At 34.2% G+C, this 16,935-nt stretch overlaps 2 protein-coding genes and 1 long non-coding RNA gene across 4 annotated transcripts; 2 read left to right on the top strand and 1 right to left on the bottom strand.

The window, feature by feature from the left end:
* The first annotated feature begins 54 nt into the window (after window positions 1–54).
* Window positions 55–5,821, top strand: LOC108210098 (digalactosyldiacylglycerol synthase 2, chloroplastic). The gene is made up of 6 exons (XM_017381364.2): window positions 55–342; window positions 2,091–2,416; window positions 2,880–3,146; window positions 4,100–4,452; window positions 4,991–5,450; window positions 5,577–5,821. The coding sequence occupies exons 2-6, from the start codon at window positions 2,135–2,137 to the stop codon at window positions 5,676–5,678; spliced, it is 1,464 nt and encodes a 487-aa protein (XP_017236853.1). The 5' UTR covers window positions 55–342; window positions 2,091–2,134; the 3' UTR covers window positions 5,679–5,821.
* A 1,113-nt stretch (window positions 5,822–6,934) lies between these two features.
* Window positions 6,935–9,868, bottom strand: LOC108210064 (E3 ubiquitin-protein ligase At4g11680). Of its 2 annotated transcripts, none has more exons than XM_017381314.2 (5): window positions 9,175–9,868; window positions 8,466–8,585; window positions 8,251–8,383; window positions 7,616–7,780; window positions 6,935–7,411 (listed from the first exon to the last, which is right to left on the bottom strand). In XM_017381314.2, exons 1-5 carry the CDS (start codon window positions 9,711–9,713, stop codon window positions 7,235–7,237), a joined length of 1,134 nt encoding a protein of 377 aa, XP_017236803.1. In that variant the 5' UTR covers window positions 9,714–9,868; the 3' UTR covers window positions 6,935–7,234. The 2 variants fall into 2 exon arrangements, with proteins under 2 accessions (XP_017236803.1, XP_017236802.1); XM_017381313.2 differs by having other exon boundaries at window positions 7,616–7,783; window positions 9,175–9,815.
* Window positions 9,869–13,308: 3,440 nt separating this feature from the next.
* On the top strand, window positions 13,309–16,684 carry LOC135150762 (uncharacterized). Its single transcript, XR_010288971.1, has 3 exons — window positions 13,309–13,512; window positions 15,335–15,529; window positions 16,440–16,684. It is a non-coding gene; the product is annotated as an uncharacterized LOC135150762 (long non-coding RNA).
* Window positions 16,685–16,935: the final 251 nt, after the last annotated feature.

Here is a 16,935-nt window from a genome sequence, read left to right as displayed (position 1 = left end):
CGGAAATAAAACTTAAAAAATCTAATATAAAAACTGAAATTATCGAAAGTCCATGGTCGAGCATAAAAGTAAAGCTAGAATCTATCTGAGCTCGCTGTCTCTGAACACGCAATTGAAGCGAAGCAATCATTTTTTAAGACAGAATAAAGGGGACAGCTAGATCTGGCGCAACAAAAATACCCACTTCATATTCGCATCTTCTTCAGCATCACCCTCTTGCTTTTACACTACTTGTATCTTTTTTTTATACTTTACTTTTTCTTCTTTTATTTACCATCTTTCAATCATTCTTCTTCTGCTTGCTTAGCTTTCATTTTCTTCCAACCCCTGAAGAGACTTGAGGTATTTTCTTCAGCCCTTTTCGTTTTTCTTCAAGATTCTGTTTCTTTTGTGTTTTTTGCTACATAACATAGCTTGATTTGATGTATTTTGGGGTACTTTATGTTGATGTTAGTGCAAAGATTTGACCTTTTTTACTGTTCATGTTTATTTGGTTGTGCTGTATGTATGGATAATTAGGCAAATATTTGTAAGTACTTTGAAGTATTGATGGTAGAGAATAGAGAGATACTTGTTGAGTAGCTTCTTGATGGCTGAACACTGTAATGCTAGGTTCTAACAGGTAGAATTGGCAACTTAAGATGCTATGGGAGCTCTGTTTGGAAGAGGCCTCTCCTACCCCCAAAATATTCATTAGTCAATCCAATGTTCTCATTAATTCAATTGCAGTGTGGTGGACACAAAAAGGGATAGAGCCACCTAGTGACTAAAAATTGGATGCTATGATGGACCCAAAAAGGGATAAAGCATCCTATCTATTAAGCCCAACTCCTAATACCTTGGAGCTTGTTTGTTTGAAGGGATTATAATCCCAGACTATTACCTTATTTATCACAGAAATAAGGATTATGATCCTATGAGTCCAACATTTGATCATCTTTTTGGTTCACTCTGACAAGGAAACTAATCAAAAAATGATTGATCTAATTTCATGGGATTATATTCTTTAAATTTAAAGAAAACAAGGTAATTGTCCATGGATTATGAACCACCAGATCAAAGATGGCTATGTTTGTTTCGTAGAGCTTGTAACAAAACAGTGTCTTATAATATTAGGAGGTGATCTCATCTGGTGTGTAAGTGTATGAACAATAATAATTCTAGTTGTAAAGTGAAAGCCCCTGCCTTAAGTTTAAAACCCTTTGCAATAGCCTTTTTATGAAAAATAAGGTATGGCTTATTGAGGTATGGCTTATTGCTTAAAGTGAAGAAGTGGATTGTGACTTATAAGTTATTTAAGTGTTTGCATAATGTGATCTATAAGTTAATTAGTTAATGGGGTGTTGGTAAATTAAAATTTATAAGTTAACAGTTTCCTTTTTGTTAAAATTAACTTATATATTACGACCTGACAAAAATAATTACTATGTTATTTCTTTTTGTGTTTCAAAGCTGTTATCATTTTTCTAAAAAACTATGTTATTGTTTGCCCAAATAAAGAAATAAAATATATCATTTTTAAATAACTCAGTTCGAATGCACTATTTTTGTGAAAGCTTAGCGGACTGTAGTATAGTAGAAAGCGGGAAGCACTAAAAAGCTCTGTTGGCTAGCTTTTTATTTTTGGGCTCATAAGTTATAAGAAGCCCGCCTGTCACGCTTCTTTATCCAAACATACCAAATAAGTTAAACATGACTTTTAACTTAGATAATATAGAACTTCCTTCCTACCAAACGCCCTATATGATTAGGAAAGGAGAAAAAGTCATTATTACTGTCTTGACTCTTGAGGTTTTTTTGGGCATTGTTCATCGTTTGTGCATGTAAATTATTCAATTTAATTGTGAAACAAATGTCTTCGTTTCCTTCTCTGTGATCTTCCTTCGTGTTCTTCTCCTCGTGATCTTTACTATTCTTATTTCTCTACCTCATGAGTACAAATCAGCTGTACTTAACAAGATAATATTAATGAATGAGTTGAAGAGGAAATAATAGTATGGACCAAGGAAACTTGAAGCAACAATATCCTTCTTTTGTCGAAGAAATTTAATTTGTTTATTTTGATTGTCCAAAACATTGGTTATATATAGGTGGTGGATCTGAAACCAGATATAGGTGTTCAGTTCATAATTGAATGGAAAAGAAACAACATATAGCAATTTTCACTACGGCAAGCCTTCCATGGATGACTGGAACTTCTGTTAATCCTCTTTTCCGTGCAGTATATTTATCAAAAGATGAGGAAAGGATTGTTACCTTGGTAATTCCTTGGCTGTCTAAGGGAGATCAGGAACATTTGTATCCCAATAATATCACATTTGACTTGCCCTCGCAGCAAGAGTTATATGTACGTCAGTGGCTTGAGGAAAGAATTGGGTTCAAATCTACTTTCCGCATACTGTTTTATGCTGGAAAGGTATTTCACCTTTTTACCTTCTTTATTCTAGAAATCTGATTTGAGCATGCAGTCAAACATTCTGTTATTTCTTGGGTCATTATGGTAGATATATTGCCTAAATTTTGGATTTAGAAAATAAATAACATCAACATTATTTTAGTGGGATGTTGGTCAAACACAATGACATGCATAACTTTTAGAGTGGAAGAAATTGTGGCGCTTATCTGTTTCACGAGTGTAATAATTCCTAGTTCTGTCGTGATTATGTTACCTGATAGTGAGTTGGTATAAAATTCGATCCATATTCTAAAGTGGGCATATATTGTGTAGAATTAGTATGAATTAAGAGCTGTCTTCAACAAGAAGCGTAATTTGATATTCCCCAAACTTTTACCTTGTACAAGCCTACCAATAATCTGATTCATTTGATCAAATATGACATGCAGTTGCTTATATAACTTCTACACCTCTTGTATATCAGTTTTCCAAGGAGAAGAGGAGCATTCTTGCTGTAGGAGATATTACAGAGATCATTCCTGATGAGGAGGCAGATATCGCTGTCCTTGAGGAACCAGAGCACTTAACATGGTATCATCATGGAAAGAGATGGAAAACCAAATTCAGCCTGGTTGTAGGTGTTGTTCACACGAACTATTTGGAATATGTGAGGAGAGAAAAAAATGGGCGATTACAAGCCTTCCTTCTTAAATACATGAACAGTTGGGTTGTTAATATCTACTGCCACAAGGTAAGTTTGTTATGCATTCTTCTACTTGATCGAGTTGCATGTCTACCTTTTTAAGTCATAGTTTCTGTAAACCACTACGCAATGCCTTGTTGTGCTTCTAAAGATACCAAATCTTAGTAGTTTATTTTATGTATAATAAAGGATATGCCTGTTGGACCCTGATTTCTGATGGATTGAGTAAAACTTTGTTTGCACTTGAGTTTAAGATTCAAGTCTTCTCACTTGCATATAGTGGTTTGCGGTTTCCATGATTCCTTGAAATTTTGACAAAAGAGTGAAAATCTTATGGTAGCATATACTTGCTATTGGAACTGGTTGCAAAATCTGATGGGAAGAGTATCTGATTGAAAAAGATTCCCTCTTATCAACTCACTATAAATTCAACTTCAAGCAGATCATATAACTTCTGAAATGACCAGAATTGTTCACTGATCCAAAATGTTTTACACTGGTTGAAACTTGAAAGTCATACTCGGAATTGTCTTTAGTGCCCACGGTTGAGTTGACAAATATTTGTACTTATAATTTAGTTATTGGGATGACTTCTATGGGATATGAAGTAACAAAAGCGTTAGATACATTGATTAGACAGGTGTTAACAACTACTGTATTTACCACACAGAATTTGTTCCTGATTAGATAGGATAGATCAAGCTGGACCCGTCAAGGTTTTGTCAAGTTGAACCAAGACACTTTCAGTTAGCTATGTTTTACTTAATTTTGAATACATAAATTAGTTAAAGATATTAATCACAGAACCAAAAATACAAACATAAAGTGATAGTAGCCCATAGATAAACCAATGATCTGTGATAGATTACAAAGATTTAGTAAAAGTGAGCTTGCAAGATGTGTCAAATATAAGAGAAGCAGCTCTCCTTTCTTTTAATTTCCTAAAACTAATTTTCGATCCTTTAAAGTATAGCTCTTCTGATTTCTTTTAAACATGGCAGGTAATAAGGTTATCTGCAGCCACCCAAAATCTTCCGAGATCTGTAATCTGCAATGTTCATGGAGTCAACCCAAAGTTCCTCGAGATCGGGATGAAAAAGAAAGAGCAACAAGAACAACTTGGGGATAAGGTTTTCAATAAAGGTGCTTACTACATTGGAAAGATGGTGTGGAACAAGGGCTACAAAGAGTTACTTAAACTTCTTCATTCTCATCAAAAGGAGCTAAAAGGACTTAAGATTGATTTATATGGTAGTGGTGAGGATTCTGATCAAGTCAAGGAAGCTGCAAAAAAGTTGGATTTACAGATTCAAGTTTATCCCGGGCGTGATCATGCTGATCCTGTATTTCATGAGTAAGATCTTCACCCATCTAAAATTTTTGACAATTGAAGTATTCAGTTTTTTATTTAGTTTTCAAAATCAAAACTTACTACTTTGCCAACTGAAACTGCTATGGGTGGGAAATGGTATGTAACTGAAAACATCCCCATTCCTAAACTGCTATAGTGATCATTGAAGTTTCAGTTTCTAAGAACTTCTGTTTATGTAGAGATCATCACTCTACTTGAGCTTGGCCTTTTAGGAATGTAAATAGATTGAACTTTTCGAGCCTCTGATGATCCACGAAGCTTGCCTACCACCACCACGTATTGACATTAAGCTTGATGTTGTTAATATCATTTTTTGTTTGTCAAGCTTAAGAAAGATATGCTCTTGATTTCTTTCAGCCTTGACTTGTTCAAAGACCAAATTTACTATGAGCTTTAACAGAACCTCGTCATTTGTTGTCTAATTTGTGAGCTTTGGATTCTTAACTCACTTGTATTTTTTTTTTCTATGGTCTGTGTGTTTGTGATTGTGAATTAACTGTCTGTCCTTTACTAAATACAGCTATAAAGTTTTTCTAAATCCGAGCACGACGGATGTTGTCTGTACAACAACAGCAGAGGCACTAGCTATGGGCAAAATAATTGTATGTGCCAATCATCCCTCAAATGAATTTTTCAAGCAGTTCCCCAATTGCCGAATGTATGAAGATGGGAATGGATTTGTAGAAGCTACATGCCGATCACTAGACGAGGAGCCTACTCCACTAAGTGATGCGGAGAGGTATACGCTGTCATGGGAAGCTGCAACAGAGCGGTTTTTGAAGTCTGCAGAGCTGAGCACTGCACCCAAAAGAAATTTACCTAGGACTCCAAAACCATTTCTGTCTACATCTTTTTCCCTTTCGAGAAATCTGGAGGATGCGTCAGCGTTGATGCATTACATGGGAACTGCACTTGTGAGTTCAGAGCCAGATGAAGAACAACGCAAAGAGCTTGGCATGGCAACACCTTCTACGCAAAAGGTATTCTTTATGGAATAATCAGATATAGCTATATGACTTGCTAATTATGGATATAAATTATCCAAAATCTTGTAAAATACATTGTAGCGACGTAGCTAAGGCACAGACACTCTATTAATGTTGCAGGGATTTACCTTCTTCATTTCTCTGGTTTCTGTGGTTTCCGTGTTGTATAAATTTGCTCATGGAAGAGGAGAGCTAGACGGTGAAAGCTCTAAAGTAAATTAATTTTAATTTGGAACGTGTATATAAAGTAAATTAAACTGAAAATACAAATATGTACATGCTTTACTCCGTGATGCTCTTTCATGGCGGCCTGGCAGGTGATGTAATACAAGTATATAACTATCAGACTTTCTTGTTATTTTCTTTATTGTTCTTTCTAGACTTGCTTATTTAGACAAATAATATTATGTTGAAAAATGTTATTCTTTTTGCTGTGAGGTGGAGGGTTCCCAGTTTTAAATTCTGAAGTAAATAGTTTTGTGTAATTGCTTTTTCTTTTACAAATAAACATTTCACCTTTAAAGTTGTACATAGTTTTGGAGCGGTTAGATGTGATCTATCATAACATTTATTTAAAGTTAGTAGAAACAAAAGAAAAAAAAAGGAAAATACTCTTTCTGTCTCATTTTAACTGATGTTTTACTTTGTGACACGTATGTTGAGATGTGAAAAGACAACATCTATACTCAATAAAAAAGTCCAATTCTTATATCAAATAAAAATTTAGTTTCTAAACTTTTATTTGATATAAATTTTTTAGAGAATAATTATGGTTAACTGTGATTTTTTTTAACACCTTAAAACACGTGTACAGAAGTAAAAACATTTAAAAGGAGGTAGCAGTATTTATATATTGAAACGGTTTACAGTAACAGAATCATGCAATCTCAAGAGGCATGTAGAGCAATTATATGGGGAGAAAAAGAGTTAATGAGCCTGAACTCTGAAGACGAAAAAGAATAAAAATAAATGAAAAATGCTCCTAAAAAAAGAGATAAAGAATGATTCTATATGTTTTGTATGTTTGTTTCAATTCCAAGAATGATAATATTATTATTATACACACGTAAAAGTGTCGAAGATGAAATATTTATATACTCCCACATATTTTTTATTCTTTATGTTCATTGTTTGCACGTATTTTGCGTCTCTTATAAAATATAATTCTATAATTTTTCTTTTATTCTTTTTATCTTTTTGAATATAAGTTTAAATGTCAAATTTTATTCAGAAAAAAAAATATTTTAACAATATTATGAAACTATACTTTATAAAGGTATTAAAATGCATCTCAAAAAATAACAAAAAAAATTATCGGGACAGAGGAAGAACTTTTCAAGAATTTATTGTTTACACTTTACAGTTATAACCATTTTTTCCCTTAATATGTCCATAGTAATGGGAACAAAATTCTGATTCTAGCTAGTGCAGCAAAATCATCACGCTATGTCTATTGGAACTGGTGAATGGCCATGATGTTAAATTAAATTCTGCAGGAAATTTACCATACAATCAACTTAGTTTTACAACAGTAGCACTCTCGTATATGCTCCAAATAGAACACTCCCAATAAAAACACTACACTGAACATTATTAACAAGCTAGCTTCAGTAGGGACACTTGTATATCACGAAGTAATAAAAGTTTGCAACCTTTCAGCACACAGATTTCTCATCCTACCAGAGAAGTTGGAGTCACGGACAACAACTTAAGATTGACCTAGAGGCCACCAACAGATCGGAGCTTGATATACAAAAAGAAGACGGTGACCAGCTTTCTTACACTTCATCACTGCCACTGTGATTGCCATTCTTTACTATATTGAATTTGCAAAGTGGACAGGTGGCATTGATATACAACCATTTGTCTATGCAGGCAGAATGAAAATGATGACGGCATGGGAGTTCACGCAGCTCGATTCCATCTTCATAGGTGCAGAGGCAGATTGAGCATTCCTATGAAAATTTCATTGAAATATGAATTCTTACTCTTTCTAAATTCCACTAAAAGAATGTACTAGGTTATTCAAAATAGACAAGACATTAGGATAATTAAACTCTTTTTTTCTTGCATGTGCTGTTCAACAGTGCTGGAGTTTTGTTTCAAGGAGAAAGCTGAGGGGTTTCAAGTAAATTAACTAGATGAATTATAAAACTTACAGCATCCTCCATGGAAAGTACACGTTCGGTAGGCATATCGGTGTTGCATTCTGTCATTGTTCCACTAAAAGTTTCTTGAACTTCACCATTTTGTTTCTCAAAATCACCAATGCTTCGGAACTTGTATGTAGGCAGTCTTTCAATATCATCTTTACTTGCTCCTTCCTGCTTCACACAGAAGTCCGGTAAAAAGTACATATAAGTAACAACTTTCATTAAAATGCTATATATCAATACTTGATCAGCCCATCCCCCTTCCATGTTATATAAATAGTGATAATCTACTTTTGGCCTTTGGGCACGAAAGTATTGCACCAATTCAACAAGAGGGCTATTAAAGTACAGTAATTCAACTCATAAACTTTGTTTCCCTACAGAAGATATACCGGACGAAACATCTCAATTTTCGTTGATGATTTCAGGTACAATTGTATCCAGACTTCAGGTACTTGAATCCCTAGGGAACATTTTATCCTAAACCTTACATTTCTCTATGCTGTGAAACCATGTCTCTTTTACTACATTATACATTATACTACATGCCTTAAAAAGATGGATTTGACTGCAAAACAATGACTCCCACGTAGCTTGACTTTAAACAGTACTTTATTCTTAAGAGAGATTAAAAAAAATACCTGATCTGCAACGGCGTATAGTATTGCAATAATACAAGGTAGACAGCAGCAAACAGCAAGCCCAACCAAACATGCCACAGCAACACAGATAACGACAAAAAACACGTCGAATGCCAGGAAAGTTATACATAGCCTGGGAAAGAAACGGTGATGTAAGTAAAGGCAAGTAAAGAGTCTTCAAATTGAATTTTGCACTAAAGGATGCATAACCATACCAGTAAAGCTGAGGTGAATCATGGGTCAGATTTTGGCCACCAATGGAAATCCAGTAGAATCCAACAATCCACCAAATAAAAGAAAACATTGTATTTGCGGACTCCAGATGCTTTGCGACGCTGATGTAATATTTGCAAATTAATAAGAGAATACGATGCAGGAGTGTCAAAAGTTCAAACATAATATCGTAGCCAACGAAGAGGGCACAACTATTCCCACTAAAAATTCCAACACATATCCAATTTCATTACTCATTCATTCTTTTTCTGGATCAACTTGATAACTATTACGTAATCTTTTCTTGATCAGACTTTAACAAACTCATGAAGGGACAGCAGGAATACCGGTTATTATTATAGTCTCGTTAATCTGGAAGAGCAGGTAAGACACGTTCTTTTTATTAACCGGAGTACCGGATAAAGCAACAACCCTTGTCCCATTATGTGCACACTGACAAAAGATTGTTCTCTTCGCTAGTGTCCTGATCCGACAGCATATATCATATCCAGGGATTCCATGATACTACTAGCCACATAAACATTTCTAAGAGATTTTTCACGCAAAAAGCCAATAATATAAGCATCACAAAATTCTAATGCCAAATATCGAAATTCTAAATGCAACAAACACATATTTTAACAAGCAGCATACTACTAATCAAACAGATTAAAGTAAATTAACTATTGAAACGCGAAATTAAGACAATACCTAGTATCATCATCAAACTGATTACTCTGCGAAACATAATCTCCCTCACTTTCGGAACTCGAATTGGAGTTACGTCCACTCCACACACCACCACCACTCTCCACCGCGTCGGAAATCAAACTGTCCCCTTCCGAAACCCTAACATGATCACACCGCCTCTTGTACTCCAAACACACACAAATCATATGTATCACACACTGTATCGCATAACCGACAATCCACAGCCTCAACGGCACCTCGGGCGCCTCGTTCCAGCTCATAAACATGACGCAAGTCGAGACTGCGACGAACGCTAAGTTCCAAATGAGATCGAGGATTACGACTGGCTTGGAGTAGGCCCAATCGTTCTGGCGCTCTTCGATCTGCTCGGTGGCGGATTCGCGGACGCGCATCGACGGCTCGCGCATGAGGCGGCGACTGCTGGCGCGACGGAGAAAGCGAGCGGCGGTGTTAAGACTAGGAGCGCGGCGAGTAAAGCGGTGGCCGGTGATGGCGTTAGAGAGTAACGGAGCCTCCGTTGATGTTGCCGGCGGCATCATCGCCGATTAGTATTCTGAATAGACTTTTTTGGGGGAAGATAGAGTTTAATTAATAAATAATAAAGCTGAGAAGAGATGAAAATGAATGTTTAAAGTGAGCTGGATTTTTCAGAGTCGAGGATATTTACGTTGTTTGTGTCAAAAAATGTATTATTAAAATCATTTAATATATTAAAGAATATAAATATAATATACTAGTGTGTACAAAGTAAAAGGGGTTTGTATTTAGCAACATCTGAAAAATTGTTGAAATGGTTTGAAGGATATTGATTATATTGATTTAAAAATAATATATTTAATTTTAGATTGCTATAAATACAATGTACACTTTAACTGGATAACCCAAGTGGTTAAGGGTTTATCCTCCGTTGGCCCAGGTCGTGAGTTCGACTTTGGCTCATCTCGAGATTATCTTAGAACAGATACTCAAATTGTGAGCAAATCCAACAATGTCCTAGCAAATGCCTTATAAATATAATAAAATAATGTGTCCTAGTGATTTAGGACGTCATCTTAATATATCAACTCCAACAATATGCCTCATTATTGTGCCTTATTATTAAAATATTAATATATTTGAATTGTTATTGGAGGGAAATAAAAAGGAGAGAGAAGAGAGATGTAGTGGAATGGTAGGAAACTATTTTTTTATTGAATAGGGCATGCATAGTGGTGCCTCAAAAATAAGGCATTTGTTACATGTCCTAGTGTTTTAAGGCACCACTAGGATATTGTTGGAGCATTGATTTGCTTCACATGCCTTAAATTTTGATTTAGGACATCAATATAGGGCACTCTTGGACTTGAAGAGCAAGTCCAACAGTGTCTTGGTAGAAGCCCTATATATATAATAAAATATAATGTCCTAGTGATTTAGGACACTATACACATACATCTATTCCAACAATATGCCTTATCTTCATGTCTTAATATTAAAATATTAAAATATTTGAATACAACTATATATAATCCAAGTATGAAAAGGTGTGAAAAGAGAGAGAAAGTGAATATTTTATGGATTAAAATGGTTTAGGACAAGTGTGGTAGTGCCTTATAAATAGGGGTGTAAAATGATCCGGGTGATCCCGGGTACCCCTCTGCTCAAGTACCGGATCATATTATTTTTAGCTTGTCCAGATTTGGGTCCGGGATCGTTTTATTCGGGTATAAACCGATCCCGGGTATTTGAGATTCGGATCTGAATCGGACATGATCCAGTATCGTATTTTCTATTTTTTAACCGGGTAGTTTATGATCCATCTAATATGAGCCGGATATGATCCACTAACGTCATATATCATTATTATTTCAGTTGTTCAAATAATTATCATTTAGTCTAAGTAAACATAATATTATAAAATATAATAATTTTGAATTAAAACTTATAGTTATGTGTTGGTATATATCATTTATTAAATATATATATATATGAAGATAATAAGTATAATCACATTAAATAAATCATATTTTATGAAGATATAAACTTAAATAAGATATTACAATTTTATAAAATGATGATTATTTACTTACAAATATGATGGTGTTAAAATATAATATGTTATATGAGTTTGAATCGAATATGAACCGTGGATCATATTCGGTTATTCGGGTAGGATCATATTATGAAAAATTATATGAGACCGAATCTGAGCGGGTATAGGTGTGCTCGTATCCGGGATCATATATTATACGGGCTTAATTTTTCCGCCAGATTTGGATCGTTTTCAAAACGGATATGAGACATGTATCATATTTTCGAGCCGGATATGAGCCGAGACACCGGACATGTATCAAAAGGATTGTTGTGAAGAGACAATGATGTTCCTTGATATTGTTTGACATTTCTTGACAGTCCTTGATATTCTTTCATCTTCTTGGATATCCCTTGATGTTCTTTGATATTTTTGATATCCGTTGATATTCGTTGATATTCTTTGACATTCTTTGATATTCCTTGATATCTTTTCGATATTCCTTAATATATTCCTCGATAATCCTTAACATTCCTTGATGCTCCTTGAGATTTTTTGGATTCTTTCCATCTGATTGGGATGAACAACCCTATGTATAGGGGACACAAGGTATACCTGTCTGTGTGATAGGAGTTGGATGGGACGCCATCACTTGTGTGTGTTGTGATTACAAGAAGGTTAAAAACCTTTAGTAGTGTCTAATATGGACACGCAACATGAAGTTCATTTGATCGTATTGATCTCCCAGTCACTCTTTCATTCAGATGTGACCTATTTTGAAAACATCTTATTCCTCCAAAATTCCCAAAGATTGATTCTTGGGAAACGAATTTGGCAATTGTGAAAGTTTGATTCTCCTATTTCTTTAAAGATGAAGGTATGCAAAGGTTGATCGAAGGTGAATGACGATATGATATTACGAAGTGTGTACGTTTTAGTTTCTTCGGAGGATTCCGAGGACGGAATCCTTATAAGGGGGGTAGAATGTAATATCCCATATTTTTAAATTTAGATTTGATTATTATAAATCTATTTGTCTAAATATTATTGTTGGCTTTAGTTGAAAAGTGAATTGATTATGTGAATAGTTTTATATGATTATACTTGTTCTGTGGATTAATATGGATTTTACAAATTATGCGTTCTCCTTCTTTTTCTGATTCCGAGGACGGAATCCCTATAAGGAGGGTAGATTGTAATGACCCGGATTTTTAAAAATATTTTTATTAGTATTGAAAGTGATTTTCTTCAAATAAGGGAATAAGATTTAATATTTTATTACAGTTTAATGAGTTTTCAAGGTTTTATATTTAAACCCCAGGTTATTGTGTTATTGATAAATAATTGTACTTTCAAAATTTATTTTCATATATTGTTTTTGAAAATTTTAGATGATTATTATGTGAATATATGTGTTATGTGATTAAGTGGTGTTGGTGGAATTATTTGTTAATTAATTGTGGTTAATAATGAATATTATATGATTAATATATGAATTTTTGTGAATTTTATATTATCTGGTTTATTGCGTTAACTGCTCATACGTGTTCGTATTTGAGGGATTTCAATTTCTATATGCTCAGAATGAAATATAGTTTATTTGGATATTTTCATATCGATTTATGGAATGTTAGATGATTTTATAATCAATTTACGGATTTAATTGCGTATATTTATATTTAATTATTGATTATTTGATTATTCGAAAACCGTTCACTCGTAACGATTTAGTGATTTTTCTTCCCGAAAGTTTCAACAAAACTCACCTTTAGCCTAATTTGAATATTCCGGACATTTTTCGTGTTTTGACTTTTTCGATCCGGAGTACGGTTTTCCCCGTAGTCGGTCCGGCGGAGTTTTTCGGGTATTTTAATTGTTGATAATTATCTGGTTGTCTCGATAAACGTGAAACTAGATATTTTGATTCATCCTTATCTTGTAATAATTGCAGTGGGACCCGCATACTAATGACTGATTAAAAAGCCCCGTTTTGATGATTATCTTGAAAACCAGTACCGATTGGACCCCGCTTTATTAATATAAAGCTATTAAATACGTATTTTCATGTCATAAACGATCCAAAGGGGTACCAATTATTTGTAAATATAAATAGACTTTTCTATAGCTGATTTTCACCCGTAAAATCATTTCACCAGTTTCTCTGCACGAATACCGAGAGAAACCGAAGTGTGTTCTTCGTGTTCTTCGTAATCAAATGAGGATTTGGAGGTGTTATTGGAATCCGATGGAGGCGTATGAATAGTCAAAACGAAGCTCTCGACGCGTAGAATATAGTATAATCAACTATAACGTTGCAGATTCATCAGGTGATTTTACATGATTTTTACAAAATTCGAATTAAATGATTTTAAATTATGAATTTTTGCAAACGATTCCGTTTATGTGATTTGATGATTCTATGATGTAGAGCATGTTTTTCTCGTCGTTTTGGTATATTATATGTTGAATTTTGACTTCGATAACATAGAGAAAAGTTGGTTTGATTCTGGAAGTTGTGTTCTTGAATGTTCTTGGAGGTTATGAATGTTCTTAATTCAAAAAGAGGCGTTTTTAATCTAGGAATTCTGAGTTGTTTTGGTTTATACCATTAGGAAGAGCGTTTCAAGAGGAATATGTTCATATAATCAGATTTTGTGTGGGATTCACGGTTGAACTCGCCGGAGTTTATGAACACCGGCGGTGTTCTTGGACTTTCCGGCCAAAATCCGGCCAAACTACGTGTTAATTACTAAGTTTGATTATGGGAATGAGTTGTTGGGTGTGTGTACTACTGATCTGGAGTGTATGGCGAGTGGAGGATGCCGGGAAATGAATTTCCGGCGAGTTAGTGTGGTGGCCGGCGGCTTATTGCTGTTTGGTCACCGAAGTTTTGAAGATGGTGAAGTGTTTGTACTCAGGTTTTGAAACTTATGAATTACCCCCTGTAACTTTGAAAAGTTGCACTGTAAACCCTGGACAAAACTTTCAAAAGTTTACAAAATAAACCTTTTGATTTAATTTTCTAAAATTGTTTTATTTAATTATTTTAAATTCCAAAAATAGTTTTTAATTATTTCTTTATTCAAAAATAAATCTAAATTAGTTTCTAAATTAATTTTAATTAGTAATTAATTATTTTAATTGGTCAATTAATTTAAATATTAATTGATTAATTAATTTAGTTAATTATTAATTGATTTTAATTGATTAATTAATTGGATTTAATTGTTCCTTTTGATTTAAAAATTCTGGAAAATAGTTTCGAGCTTTGAATTATTTTTCTAAAATATGTTTGAGGCTCGTTAATTGATTTCAAATGATTTTGGACCCGATCTTGAGCAATCGGACTTGATTATTTATTCAAAAATGGATTCTTTTACCTGTTTTAATTCCGAAAAATGTCTAGAAATTCCAGAAAATTTCCGAAAAATCATTTTGAACCTAAAACTTGATTTGGCATCAATTGGGAGGGGAGACCTAATGTGTATATGTTGTCTGTTATCGGTGGGATGTATTACATGTGTCGAAAGTGGAGTCGGAAACGGTTTTCAGCATAACTGGTGATCGGTAATTCAGAATCGAGTGAAACGAAAGAGAGGTTAAAGCTTATAAAGTCTATTTTAATGTGACATAATAATATGGTGGAGTATAAAATGTGAATAATTGTTGTTAAATGTATAGAATAGGATTATATGTGATCTAATTGCTATTAATTGATGATTGCATGGACTATCTGGTTGTTCTAGTATTACATACATGTGATAAATGATTAAATGACATAATGTCGTGTCTTGATAGATGTCGGATAAAAGCATATGGATTATAGTGATTGGATTTGGTTGGTTGATTGTTGATTGAGATAGGATAACAGGTGGATAGTCTAATAAATAGACGAGACGATGTCGGATTTTCGATAAGATTTATATGATATTTAATTAATAATATGTTATGTGAAATATGATTAGACTATATGGTAGAGTCAAAGCATGATTATGTGTTAAGTGATATTTGATGAGTTTAAAGAGTTATATAAGTGGGTATCGATATACGTGATATGTGTATGCGATAGGTTATGCTACCGAGTTGATAAGTAGAGATAAGAATCAATAGATTATTTAGTGATAATGGTAGTATCTTATTCTCGTAAAGGGTTTGGACGAGACGGATACGATCGAAGACGTTCAGAAGGTCAAACGATGTTACAAAGCGAATAAGGAACGAATCGAGTAAACGAAGCAGTGTGGCGAATAGAGTATAGCCAAAGATGGTCTAGAGACTATGATATGCATAGAGTGTGAAAGTGGAAAGATGAGATTGAGATATGAGACTGGAATCGGATTTAAGGCAAGTTTTCCTAAATCCTTCCTCATATATATATTGCATGTTCTGATTATTCTGTCAAGATTATGATATTGTTTATACTGAAGCCCTTCCCAAACAAACACTTACTTCTGAGAATGAAACCCATGATTGTTTCTTCTTCCAAGTTTTGAAAAGCCAAACACCTATTTACTCTCAACTTTCTATTTTGATCCATTCTTTCCAATCCTCAAGATTTTAAAAATACCAGTTCTACAAATTAATTCGAAGTTCAGACCGTCATTGAAGCATGTGTTGCTCAGTGATAGTTAGAGCCTAGAATGAAATGGGATCTTCTTGATTATTCAACCCGCCATTGTCATGCTGGTTTAGCAGGCTAAATTCAGTTGCTTAGCCGATAATGGAGGATACTGAATAGTTAGGAATTTCCTGAACTATGATTTATCAAAAGACAGACTGTGGTTTATGAAATGTTGATTCCCAAAAGTTGATTTGAAATATTTCTGTTGCTGATAATGATTATGATTCTGTTCTGTTGATTCAATTGTCTGTTGATTTAAATTGTTAGAATTGGATTAGTTTTTATAAAATATGTGGACCAGATTCGTGGTCAGACCAGATTCGTGGTCAATTATAGGCCAAGGTGTGCCTTGGATCCAGTATAGAGAACAGGGTTGTGTGCCATGTTCGGGGTTAGTGCGTGACTGATCAGCAGCCTAACCTTTGGTTTTTAAGTAAAAATGTGATGAATCCAATTCGACAATTCTTCTGTAAGTTTGAAATTCTGATTTCAATTGCTGATAAGAATTATGAAGTTTTCAATTACATACCTTGATCTTGTGAACCCTGATAAGATATTCAGGACTATTATTGCTTATATACACTTGCTGAGCATTGTTGCTCACCCTTGCTATTCTTTTTTTAACCATTTCAGAAAAGCTTAGAGTTGAATTGAGATTGCGAGTATGGCTAAGGCTAAGCGAGGAGTCAGAGTCATAGAATATCCAGAGGACAAGTGGAATGTTCAGGGAGATTGACAAGGTTGGTTCTAGATAGAGTTGTATTATGGAGATTCAGTTGTAAGTCATAATTGAGGTAGACTGGCAGTGATTCTTCTTATCGAAGATGATCTGAGTTTGTAAGATAATGTTTATTAATAGTGGTTGATTCTAATTTCAATACTGTAACCTGGATGCGATCCTGTTTTTAGGGGGTTAAAGTGTTTTCTTTTAAATCTTTTACTAAAGTTTTCAGGTTTTAAATCCTTTGATTTTATTACCTTTTTCAAAAATACAGGTTTTCAAAAGTGTTTTAGAATGATTTTGTGTGGTGACGTCAGAATCCAGACCCCCGGATTCTCGGGCTGTCACACCATTATAGGGCACTGTTGGACTTGCTCTAAGGTTTAAGCCATATTAGTCAAAAAAATA

This window comes from Daucus carota, chromosome 2 (genome assembly GCF_001625215.2).
Source record: "Daucus carota subsp. sativus chromosome 2, DH1 v3.0, whole genome shotgun sequence".
NCBI classification, from domain to species: Eukaryota; Viridiplantae; Streptophyta; class Magnoliopsida; order Apiales; family Apiaceae; genus Daucus; species Daucus carota.
Note: the sequence above shows the minus strand (reverse complement) of the source record. Positions and strands in the feature narration are given on the sequence as shown.